We start from the raw sequence: 12,304 nt of genomic DNA, 5'->3' as shown, positions 1-12,304 counted from the left end.
TATTTATAAAATTATATAATTTAAGTGTCACTTTGCTGTTTGGTCTGGCAGTAAACAAGATAACGCTTAGTAACATTTAATGTCCTTTGTGAAGTGTGTACCATTTTGATCCAGTTGTGTAAATATTTCACCTTTAATATTGCTTGTCATTAGTGGGCCAGTGTGTGCTTGCATTTGCCTGTCAATTTAATATTGGTACAAATTGATTTTACTACTCTGGAACAAATAAAGGGTCATTCTATACTAAAATAAATTGACTGAAAACAGACCTATATCTAGTTCATGCAAAAACTTATTACAAGCATAAACAAGATCCAAGAAAATGTATTCAGCAGAAAAAGCCCTGTACAATTTCTGACTTTCTGGTCACTGAAGAATATTTTCTTGGGTGACTAAATACAGCAGGGTCGGTCACTGTGGCTCCTACTTTTTTTTTTTTCTTGTCAGGTACCACCGTATCACCATAACCTGTATTGTAATCACCCATATTGTCTCCAATGTCTTTAGAACTAAATGTATGGGGAACACTGGTTTGTCTTGTTGCTTGAGTATTCTACTTAACCTTGTGCTAATTAACATTTTCCTGTATTAACTCATACCACAGTAGAACAAAGTGTTACGTGACTAGAATGTCGTGTGGTGCAGAACCAGTTCTCCAGCAGATGTCCTGAGAAGCCCTTAAGATTTTTTTGTCTCGACTGTCCACATCAGAGGAGAAAATACCTCATAACGACACTTTTGTGTTTGCTTTGTCAGCTTAAGAAGGTTGATATGATGTTGTTTGTTTTTTGGGGGAAATGTCCTCGCCATGCTGGAATTTACAACTTTTAATAGCAACCCATTGTTTTGGCAGGTGTGCTCCTGCAGGTGGGGGACGGACTGAGCGTCTCTGTTTCTGCAGCTTTTCTACCAGAACTGCCATAATTTGGGCAAATTAGAGAACAAATGAATTCTGTTCAATATATTTTTTTTATTTTATTTTTAATAATTTTTTGTTTTGTTATATCAACTATTTTGACAGCCCTATTTGTATTTTCCCTGTCTATTCATTTTCCCTACGTCCCTCAATTCAGTACCCTGGTTTCCATCTTCCTGTTTGTTTTCTTTCTCTCTCTCTGTTTACTCCCTTTTCATTCTTCCATTTGCCCATAATCTTTATCCAACATCCATCTAACCATCTGTTTTCCTTATGCTTTCATCCATCCATTTTCCCTAGTTTATTAATTCCTCTGTCCATCTATCCAATTATATGAATTTATTATTCCATCCTTCTGTTTGTGCAACTTATTTCCTCTTTAAAAATTTGTCTACAGCTTTTATTCTGGAAAAGTACGGAATTTTAAATGTGAAAAATTTGGAAACTGACTAATCAAAAATGCACTCTCTCTTCATACTGCGTTAAACAATTAAATTAGTTCTTAAGTTCACAGTCTATTTTTATCCCGTTTACTGCTGCTTTGGGTTAGAGAAAATAATCCCACAGTATAATTTGTTTTTTTAATCAGTCAGGAAGTGTGTATCTGTATGTTGTTCATCCTTTACTCATTCGGGGTATATTGTTGTTGCATTGTCATGCAGGTCAAGGGTTTGTGCATTAAAGGTCAAACTGCAGAGTTTGGAATGTGCTCCTTGATTTCATTAGCTACACTTAAAGTGAGTTGGCCTTGGTGCTGCAGCGTGTGACGTTGTGTTTTGTGTGTTTGTAGGAGCTCTAAGCAGAACAGAATTCAATGCTCCTGTATAAGCAAACATTTGGTATCATGGGATGCAGTGTGTTTATTGCTCAGATTCTGTCTCTTACAAACATGTTCACAGTGGAGAAAGAAGAAACACCAAGTAGACAGGCACGCACTTCCAAACCTCCCTGCAGAGAGTGTTAGCTCCGTGACTTGTTTTCCAACTCAGCAGCATCTTCCTGAGGCCTCTAATAAAACACAGATCAAAGACAAGCAAGCAGACATGTCATCGCATACAGAGAGACACACAGTTCTGTCATTTCTGCAGCCGTCAGTAGTGCCTGTGCTTATCTGCACAATCTTTTACAACAATGAGTCACAATTGTCTCTGTTCCTTTCAACATGCTCATTTTGGTGGGTTTAAAAAAAAAAAAACACCATAAAGGCATGTCACTCTTAGTTCCCTGATGACCGATTTGTAATGTTTATCCTCTGATAAAGCCAGTATCATGTTGCAATTGTCAGTAAACATGATTTACATGAAAGTTGTTTTAGTTCATGAACTTTGAGTATAAAGTTTTCTAGTTTTTCACTTTGGGAAGAGACTTATTTTATTTGTTAGAACATATAGTATAAAGTGGCTTGTAAAAGTATTCATACTCTATACTTTCCCAGATTTTGTCACATTGGATTCACAAATTACAATTGATTTCAAATGTATTTCCTTTGCAAATGAAAATGGCCAATTACAGCAGCAGGGATTTTTTTTCTTCTTGCTTTGCATATCTGGCAACTACAACTACAGCCAATTCCTCTTGATGAAGTAGCTCAAGCACTCAACTTGAACAGAGAAGATCTGTAAACATAATTTTTTAAGGCTTGATACAGAATTCCAATTCAGTTTATGTCTGGACTTTGACTAGACCATTCCAAAACATACAACATGTTTTAGTATTGTTTGCTCTAGAGTGAATCTCTGTTCTGCAGCCTGCAACAAATTGTCTTCCAATGTATCCCTGCATCTCGCTTAGGGCTGCGCAATACATTGCTATTCACTGTACGCAATATCAACATTACAAATAACTGTTTGGACTAAAATAAATATTAGCTTATTAGTACAACAGATTCAGGTTGTCAATGCAAGTAGTGTGCTCGGTTCTGTTTGCAGCAGAAAATATTTTAGGAGAACATGAAGATATTCTCGTAAAGTCTAAGAAACATCAACTGAATTGTTTCTTTGCCAAAAAAGCAGATGGAGCCAGATGCAACTTTTTAAATTAAACTATGTTGTTTAGATAGAAGTTAGAAAAAGTTTGGGGGGTTTTTCCCAGTAGATGGATGCATTACTCACGATCGTGGGTCTATGTTTGCAATAAACTTGAAGCACAAAGAAACCCTGTACTTTAGTTACATGTTTGTTTATCTTTCGCAAGTTATGATGTCATCTGGACGTGCAACACCATTACCAGATAGCTTTTGTTCCTGGTAATCTAGTTTCATCCATCTTCCCATGAACTCAGTTTGCTGATTCTGCCACCTCTATGTTTCAATATTGGGATTGTTTTTCTCCACACAAAGTATTGTGCTCATATGCTGATATGCTTTATGTGCACCCTAGAAAACATGTGAGAAACAAACCTGTTGCTGAAACTTTCTTTCAGCAACAGCTTTCTTTGTGCCTTTCTTCCTTTACAGTTCAGATATGGATAATAAATTGAATACAAATGGACTCCATGGACCAGCTAGGTTTCTTGTCAAGGGAGTAGTCTCGAAAAGATTTTCCTGAAGGATATCAGAGTAAAAAGGACTGAATACAAATTGGTTTATCTATTTAAATTCCAATTTGCCAAAATATAGTGAAGTATGTGGTTGTAGAAAAACAAAATGCTAAGTTTTTAAAGGGTATGATTACTTTTGCAGGTCACTGTAATAAAACTTGGTCTGATTTGTTTGTTTTTAGATCTTAAAGAGCTTTTCATCACTTTTCCTCCTCCTGCAAACCATTGTCCACAATCATCAGTGCAACACTGACATATTCTGCTTATGACAAAAATGCTGTCGGCTTTATGGAGCCTGTAATGTTAACATGTCGGCCCCCTTGCGATAGTTTGTGTGACAGAACGGTATGTGAGCATATATTCTCTGGCGTGTGACTGTTTTTCTTTACATTTGAAGAGCCAGCAGCTGGGAGTCATCTCTTCTTGATGTGTCTGCTTGAATACCCCTCTCACGCTGAGTAAGCCCCGAATACAGTAATAAGTGGACTGTGAAACCCAAGCAGGCTGTGTGGATCTGAGGCTCTAGGTTTAATAAAGAGGCCAGCTAAAAGGAGATGAGCAGGGTTCATTTGTTCTCTCAAAACATTATGTGTTTGTCCAGTGATTTGTTGTCATAAATACTTGCCCTCCCACACTCAGGCAAGAACAGTGAGACCCTTTCTGCTTTCATCTACGATTTTGCACGTGTTTTAGCTGGAATAAAAAAAATGGCATATTTTAAAATGCTTTAAAGTTTATTCTCTTCATTTTCCTCTCTTCTCATCTTGTTTTTAGGTTTTTATTTTTAATCTTGTGGCCTCCTCTGCCTTAAAAAAAATGTTGGTTTTTTTGCAAGAACTCATTGGTCGTTCTTTTGTCAGGTTTCTGATCATCTTTCAAGCAAATTGGAGTCTTAAGTTTAAAAAAAAAAAAAATCTAATTCTTATGAAAAAATAAGACTAAGCTTAAGAAATCTTGTTGTACAAGTTAAGTTCTGAGTTTAAAGTTTAAAGCCTCCAGATAGTTCACTACCAAGAATAAAATGCTTATCTACTCTAGACGTAAAAAAAGTTGTTGTTTTTTTACCTTAGTGTTTTGTCCTGTTGCAGCTAAATTTTTTAATGTATTTTTGGAGGATTTGATGTGCTAGATCTACACAGAATGCATAGTTTAATTTACATAGTATTCAGTCTGCTTTTGAAGGGTCAATACATGGTGGAAATCATTTTCTCTGTAATTTCACCTACAAGCCATCTGTATTTGTCGCACAAGCTTTGCATATCTATCAAATGCAAAGAGATATAATAGATATGGATAGACAGGGATTCCTGTGTAGCTCTTGCTGAATGTGTTGTTTTGTTTGAAAATGTGAACCAGCTCTCAACTTTTTTTGCAGCCTCTACTTTTTCCCAGCCAAATAAAAACCATCGCCACAGCATGATGCATGTTTCACCATGGGGATACTGTGTTCAGTGAAACTCGAAGTATCAGTTTTCTGCCCCATGCAGAGTTTTGCATGTATCACAGATTTCAAATTTTGTCTAGGTGGACCAGTTCTTAAAATATGCGTTCTTTTTCCACTTCAGTTATGTAAGATTTTTTGCTTTTCCATCATTTAAAATCCAAATGAGAAATATTGACGTTTTCTGTGTGTAACTTGGACTATGAATACTTTCCCAAGGCAAATATGTACTGTAGATTGTAGGCCTGTCATTAAAGGCATCAAAATGTGTAGATCAACAAACACATTTCACTTTTGTTCATTCCCTTCCATCACTGCATTAGTGTAAAGCCCTTTCTTAGTCAACAAACACAGGAAAGTTTATCACAGAACATGGTATATATGTGTAAGGCTTGATTTCCTGATTGTGTGTTTGGACTGAAAACAAGCTGTCTACATTTATCGGCGGATCAGTTAATTACCCAGTACTCTCTGCTGATTGCTTCAGCCCCTCTCACTGCACAGATTTAGTCTATCACATCAAATACATGTTTAACATGCATTATTGCTGCACCACAAAGTCACTAGTGACTGACAAAATATGCTGACCTCATGTCATACTTATGTGTAGTACTTTGGTTATATTTTCTTTCTTAACCTAATTGTATAATTTAATTTTCTGCCATGATTTCTCTCGTTGTTGTAGTACTCCTTCTGTTGTACAATTGTAGAAGTTCTTTTCTTTGAGAAACCAATTAAAACTCTGTTCCATTTTTTGAGAGTTGTCCCTCTCTCTCATTAGTTAAAAATCTCTATGCATAGGATACATTTCTTCCAGGTTGTTATCCAGAGCTTGTTTTTTTTGTTTTCTTTTTTAACTTTTGCTATTCTTCTCTCCCTGTGTTTCTTCCTTTTCTCCTCTTTTGCCTATTTGGCTGTTTCCCAATAGGAGATGTCGTTGGTAGGTCCAGAATCTCCATCAGAACAAGCAAGAAGGGTTTTCCAGTCATTTGATCCGGAAGGTAAATAAGCAACAAGTGTTTGCATCATTTGCACTGCACATGTGATCATAATCTTGCACCCCACTCCCTGTGGGCTTTCTTTTTTCCCCATGTTTCAGATTAATTGAAAACTTCCCTTGCCCATCTCTCCCTTCTCAGTCACTCTTTCCTTTTCTTCTACATGGGGAACAAGATGGCTCTCTGATCTCTGCTGTTGTTGTTGAAGTTAGTCAGATCAGCCCCTCTTAACAGCTGAGTCAACCATCCTGCCTCTTTCTTCTTTTCCCCTCTTTCTCTCCCTTATTGCTGCTTCCAGCTGACGGGGGTAAAAGGCAGTGGGAAGGACATGACTGATTTCTTTTATCTGCATTTTGAAGTTGGAAGTTAGTTTTTTGTTATTTTTTTTTCCTCTGGGGTTAATTTGCATAAGATGTGACTAAAATATCATATTTAGAGGACATATTATTTACAAACAGCTGTTTCTACTTACAAAGAAGAGAACATCTCTAGAAATTCAGCCCAAAAGACATAAAGGAACAATCAGCCATAGGTTCTTTTTTTTTTCACTTAGACAGCACATCTTGTTTTGTTTGAATCTTCTGCCCAGAGGATTTTTCCACATCTATTTTGATTATTAGAGGCATGCACTATGTGCCACACTGGTGTAGCATTCATAGTAACGAACCAAAACAACCTATTTATTTTCAAAGACCGGTTAATTTATTTCTGCCAAATATAGCTTACCTCTTTAAAGACATTTGTTTTTTGTAATAAACACAAATCATCAAGAAAAGGTTCGGTAATTTAAAAAAAAGTTGTTGTTTTTTTTATTTAAGTTGTTTGACCATGTCAAACAAAGTTTGCTCTGTTCTAAGCTTAACTACTTAATTCTATGCTTAATGAAAACTTTCAACTTTAAAATATAGCTTGAAATTTATCCAATTATTTTTATTCTGTTCATGAAAACAAAAGGAAGCTATTTTCTTTTTTACGTTAGGACTTGTGGGCATACACTGCACAATATTTTCAGTTGTATTCAGCTCCAGCTCATACTGCCTGAAATGCAGAGTTCAGTATTCAAATCATGTTCTCTCACTGTACAACCAGAAGCTCAGATGTGAGTTGATTGCTCAAGCTGTATGCCGAAGCAGCACTTCAGAATCTTGAATCTGGAGTTTGAAAGAGTGCATACTACATGATACACGATGCAATTAAGCTGAAACTTGTCCCAATCCCGAAACTTGTCTTACGAATGGTAAAATAATTTCAAAATGGGTCAGAAATTGCAGAGGTTATGTTCACATTGACAAACATGACAACTACACATTGATCAGTGCTATCCTTCACTTAATGAAGAGTCTGTAAAACAAAGTTTTTGATTGATAAAACCTACACAGTTTATGTGATTGCAAGTCTGTAATATCACAATTTTGAAGGACTGTTCCAATATATATTAAAATATCTAATATTAAAATATTATTTTTCAAGTATCAGGTTTTCACAGTTGGATGTCCCTTTAGCATGAACTCCTGGTGTAATTACTTTTATTACATCAGGAGTTAATTATTGTTTAATAATCAAACAAGAACATAAAAAATTTAGTTTTTGGGTTTTTTCCTTTGGTTTCATGAACCCAATGTCATATATTGTCTTATTGAATACTTTAGACACAGCCCATAGATGAAACTTTTGTGTTCATATACATTTGTTTATACTGCGAAATGAAGCGCGTCATTCTCAGTTGCCTTAAGCAGCCCTGTTGACTTTCTGGCCCTTTGGAGCACGTTCTGATTTGTGGACCTCATCCTGAATGTAATTCTAGGACCTGCTGAGATTAGCCCTTCCAGCTAGAAGCAGTCCTGTCTGCTCAGAAAACCTCCACTATAGATTTGTAAACATAACTGTCATTTGTTCTTACTTGCTCTTCATTTGTTCCTTCCTGTAGCACAGTACGGCAGTGCCGCTGTCATCTGCCAGCAGGCTCTGCATACCATATGGTCTGCTCTCATGCACACGCGTGCACACAAGCACATGCTTTGTCTACTGTCGGTGAACCCACACACTTAACGGCATATGTGCACACATGAAAGGAGAATATTGTACACAACACGCATATCCATGCAGCATACAGTTAAGCACTGCGGTAAGGGATGTAAAACTGTCTGTCGCATGTAGAGTCAGCACAGCTCCTTTTGTTATGGAAAAAACTCTGCCACACACAATCACACACAACACACTGACTCATAAGTTCTCTCAGAAATTCCCCGTCTCTGTCGCAGTTGAATATTAGTTTGTCATGTCCCTGCACTGCGTTGTTTGTGTGTGCCTGCATCCTTTTACTTCACAGCCACTATCAGTTGTCGCTGTGGGAACCACATCTGGTTTTTGACTGAGAAGAAAAGAGCGGCTTGTGAAAGAGCAAGCTCCGTAATCGTCAATTAATCTCCACAGCACAGTGGGGGAATATGCAAGAGTCTGAACAAGATAACCCACTAGCTCACAGTGACATAAACCTATAAATATCCAGCCAGAGAAAATGGGCAAAAACACATGTTTGCATTTAAAATTACTGCTTTCAGGTAACACAATCATGCAGTTCCAATCAGAGCGAAAGGACCAAGAGTTTTATATGAGAGTTGTCAGATGACTTCATTGTACAAGATCTGTAACTTGATGTGCCAATGCGTGTGTTTCTAAAAGCTTTGCCCTGTCTCAACTTATTGTGTTATGTGTATGATGTACCAATGTCTCCTTATGCCTCCTTTTGTATGTTTTTTTTCTAGATAATGGCTTCATACCAGAGTCTCTTTTGGAGGATGTAATGAAAGCTCTTGACCTTGTCTCAGAGCCTGAATAGTAAGTCCTCACCTGTTCAAGGCTTACTATAAGATTGTGTGTGTGTTGGGGAAGTGTTAGCTTGTGTGGTTGTACGTCGCACCTGTGGACCTTCTAAAGTTCTGCCTCCTGAGTCAAGGCCAGGCCAGGTCAGTGACCCTGCGCTCAGGTTTCACTACCAAGCTGCCGTGAAGTAAAGCAAGAGAGAGTGTCGCTATAAAAGCTTAGGAGTAGGAGGAAAAAGTCAGAAACTGGCTTAGAGGGAGATCATTAACAGCAGGAACAAAGAAAAAGAGATCGAAGAAATGCTTAAAAGCGCCGCTTGAAACAGAAGCATGTTTTCTCTCTCTGAGGAACAGTAAGCCCGAATGCTGCAGTCGGAGACCTTTGCCAAATACTGGACCACCGATCAGGTCTGCAGACCCCCAGATGGCCAATAGATCACAACAAACGCAGCAAACAGGAGGGAAACTCCCAATGCAAGGCACATTCATTCCCACACATAGAGTTTGTGCATTGATTCCTACAGTAAAAAAAGTGAATAGGATAAATAATTTAACAGGATCATCTAGATTGTTTTTCTTAATTATAAAGAGCGATAGAGGGTACTGGTTTTAAAGGGATCTGGAAATAACTTTTGGCAGTCTAAGTTTTAAACCAACTTTGTAGATAGATTTATTCACTGTACAGTCACAGAACTTTTTATTTGGTTATCTACAGCACCTTGAACACCTTGAACATCTCAACCCTGGTAGAGATGCTGCAAGACACTTAAACAAATGTATTTTAAAGCATATCTTGTATCAGCCTTCTAGACCACTCAGATCTTTCTGGTTCTGATCTGCTCTACATCTCCAGAACCAAACACGGAAAAGCAGCATTCAGCTTCTTTGCACCACAAATCTGGAACAAACGTCAAACAAATTGATCTTGCACTGAACATTTTCTAAAAACTCAACCTTTAAGCTGAGTGCAATTAGTTTGTTGGGAGAAATCGTAACTGATTTTAGAAAAAGTGCAATAATGATTGACACATCTGCTATTAATACTTTGCACAGTAACTTTTGTTAAGATGGCACTCTATTTTCTTCTACATCATTCCAGGCAATACAGAGATCTTTAATTACTCTTTTTTTGCACAGTCTTCCTAGATTGTCTACTTTTTTGAGTCCATTTCATTAGGATTGAAGTGATTATAAAAGGATGTTGTTGAACAATGTCTGTGTTGATTTGGTCATATGTTTTAATGATTATTGTGTTTAACCATCCAGCAATGGCTCATTTTTTAGTTTAGTTTTTTTTTTTGTATAAAGCTATCTATTAAAGATCTCCTAGTGACACCCTCCACTCAATCTTGCAATTGGCCTGAGGTCGTTTTTTAGATTTTTATCCTTTGTATCTCGTCAAACCAACTATGTTGGTTTTCTAAAAAAAAAAAAGGTCTGAAGTGCCCAAAACACAAGATTCCAGGTGAAGTCATGGTGAGGATCTTTGTGCAGTCTGGTGACCAATGGCTTTAAGAAATAATCCAATTATGGATTTAATGATTGGAGGGTCCTGTTACCCTTATCAACTAATTTTGTCTGCGGTATTTTATGTTTCTATTGGAAAAGGTAAATTTATTTTTAGGTTTTCTTGTACATGTTTACTGGAGGTGCCAATAAATGTGGCCTGCGGTTGTAATATCAGTCTGACAGATGTAATGGTTTTCCTGCTATAAATATCATCTGACTGCATCTAAGAACAAATCAAGCCACAGATCATTAAAAAAGTAAATAGTCCTGACAGATTTTTTTTATTGTGTGTATTTATATATATACAAATCAACTAAAAATACTTCTCAAACTTTTCACAACCATGTTTTTTTAATAAACGGATATTATTATAATTCTTGTGATTTTTTAAAATTATTATTGTTAATACATTGCTAAACTATTGTCATTCAGTTACACAACATAGTATAAAGATTTAAGAGCCTCCATTGCTCTGTAGCAGCTTCAGCACTAGTTTGAGGAATGATCTCTCTTCCGTGTGTGTCTGAGTAAAACACTCTCTCCCCTCTTTTCTCCCTTAAAAGGACAATCTGTTCAATTTTTTTATCGTGGTGGAATAATAATAACACTGATCCAACACAGGAATGTCTGGAAAGAGGTATATTTAGTTGTACCACAGTATTTGTGAAAAACAGGCGCACACTGACCAAAACATGCATCTCAAGTCCATACTGAGTGATGAGGTGATTGTAAGTTTGGGTCAGTTGTCATACACAAAGCTTGTTATTTTGTGCTGTACTGATGCATTTTTCCCACTACCTCCTCCTCTTTTTTTTTTTATATATGCTTGTTGTTTCATTTTTCTGGTTCTGTTTTGTCTGCTGAGTTTTTGTTGACTTCACGTCTCTGTTCTCCATGTCTGTGCCTTCTCAGCGTCAGCCTGGTGAAGAGCAAGCTTGATCCAGAGAGCCTGGGCATAATTCTTCTGGGCCCTTTTCTCTTGGAGTTTTTCCCAGATCAGGTATGTGTGTGTGAGAGAGTGTCTGGAAATCAGCTTTTACTTCAAAAGATACAGTGTATGACGCATGCCTTCCACATATCACATGATCCATATCATGGCTAAAACATATTGAGAGAGGTCTGCGTTTACAGCTCGTTGCCAAGGAGCTTTTCTTTTTTAAAACTTTTTAACACATTTTCAAGTTAGAACCACAAACATTGCTGCGTTTTATTGGAAACTGGCTATGTAGAGGGAGAAGGATGCTTGAGCACACAGTTGGTTAATACTTTTGAAGAAGTTTGCTTCATGCTACTTGCACATCTGCACATCCTGTGCAAACTTAGTCAGATTAGAAAATTGAATTTTGAAGTCCTGCCACAGATTCTTATTTGGATTTATGTCTGGACTTTAACTGGGCCAACATGGATATGTTTTTATTGCTTTTAAGAGGCTTTATTCATTTGACCAGCTTTCAAAGTCTAATGGCCTTTTCTTCCTCTTGAAGAAAAGTGTCCCCTCAGGATGATGCAGCCTCCAAAGTGTTTGCCCATTGGAATAATGTGTTTGTAATGTGTAAATTTAAAACTTTATTAAGCCTGTGCGTCTATTATATTAAAATGCATAAATATAAATAGCTAACATATCAATGAAGGAATGGCAAGAAGCATACATTTTTAATTCTTTTTTTGTAGTCAAATGATAATTGTCTTAAGTACATCAGTCTTGACATAAATGGTATTTGTGCACATGAACCTCTGTTTGCATCGGCATAATTATAGTTTTCCACTACAGACAAAATTTTGCATGTTGATCTAAGAGTTGCATTTTGGTCTCATCTGCTTAGAACTTTTTAAACCAGTTTTTGGCTCCATTTAATGTTCTCCCTGCCTTCCATATCAGAATAAACACAGGTTGACTGTATTTACTAATTAGAAGAGTTCTACTTTGTTGAACTGAATGTTGTTATAATACATGGAGCTTAATAGAAATGCAATAAAAATATATGAAGTCTGGCCACTTAAGAGTGCTATTGTTTTTTAAAAACATACAACTTTTCTTAGATTTTACAATTATGCACTACTTTGATTATGTACTTCTGTG

At 36.8% G+C, this 12,304-nt stretch overlaps 1 protein-coding gene across 3 annotated transcripts in view; it reads left to right on the top strand.

Moving 5' to 3' along the window:
- mindy3 (MINDY lysine 48 deubiquitinase 3) overlaps positions 1 to 12,304 on the top strand; it is a 29,312-nt gene that overhangs the window by 13,203 nt on the left and 3,805 nt on the right. For all 3 annotated transcript variants that reach the window (XM_023331424.1, XM_023331423.1, XM_023331422.1), the window contains 3 exons: positions 5,824 to 5,896; positions 8,659 to 8,731; positions 11,137 to 11,224. In XM_023331424.1, coding sequence (XP_023187192.1) covers positions 5,824 to 5,896; positions 8,659 to 8,731; positions 11,137 to 11,224 — 234 coding nt within the window. The remainder of the gene's footprint in view (positions 1 to 5,823; positions 5,897 to 8,658; positions 8,732 to 11,136; positions 11,225 to 12,304) is intronic.

Source organism: Xiphophorus maculatus, chromosome 3 (assembly GCF_002775205.1).
Source record: "Xiphophorus maculatus strain JP 163 A chromosome 3, X_maculatus-5.0-male, whole genome shotgun sequence".
Taxonomy (NCBI): domain Eukaryota; kingdom Metazoa; phylum Chordata; class Actinopteri; order Cyprinodontiformes; family Poeciliidae; genus Xiphophorus; species Xiphophorus maculatus.
This window is presented reverse-complemented; position numbering and strand designations above follow the sequence as displayed.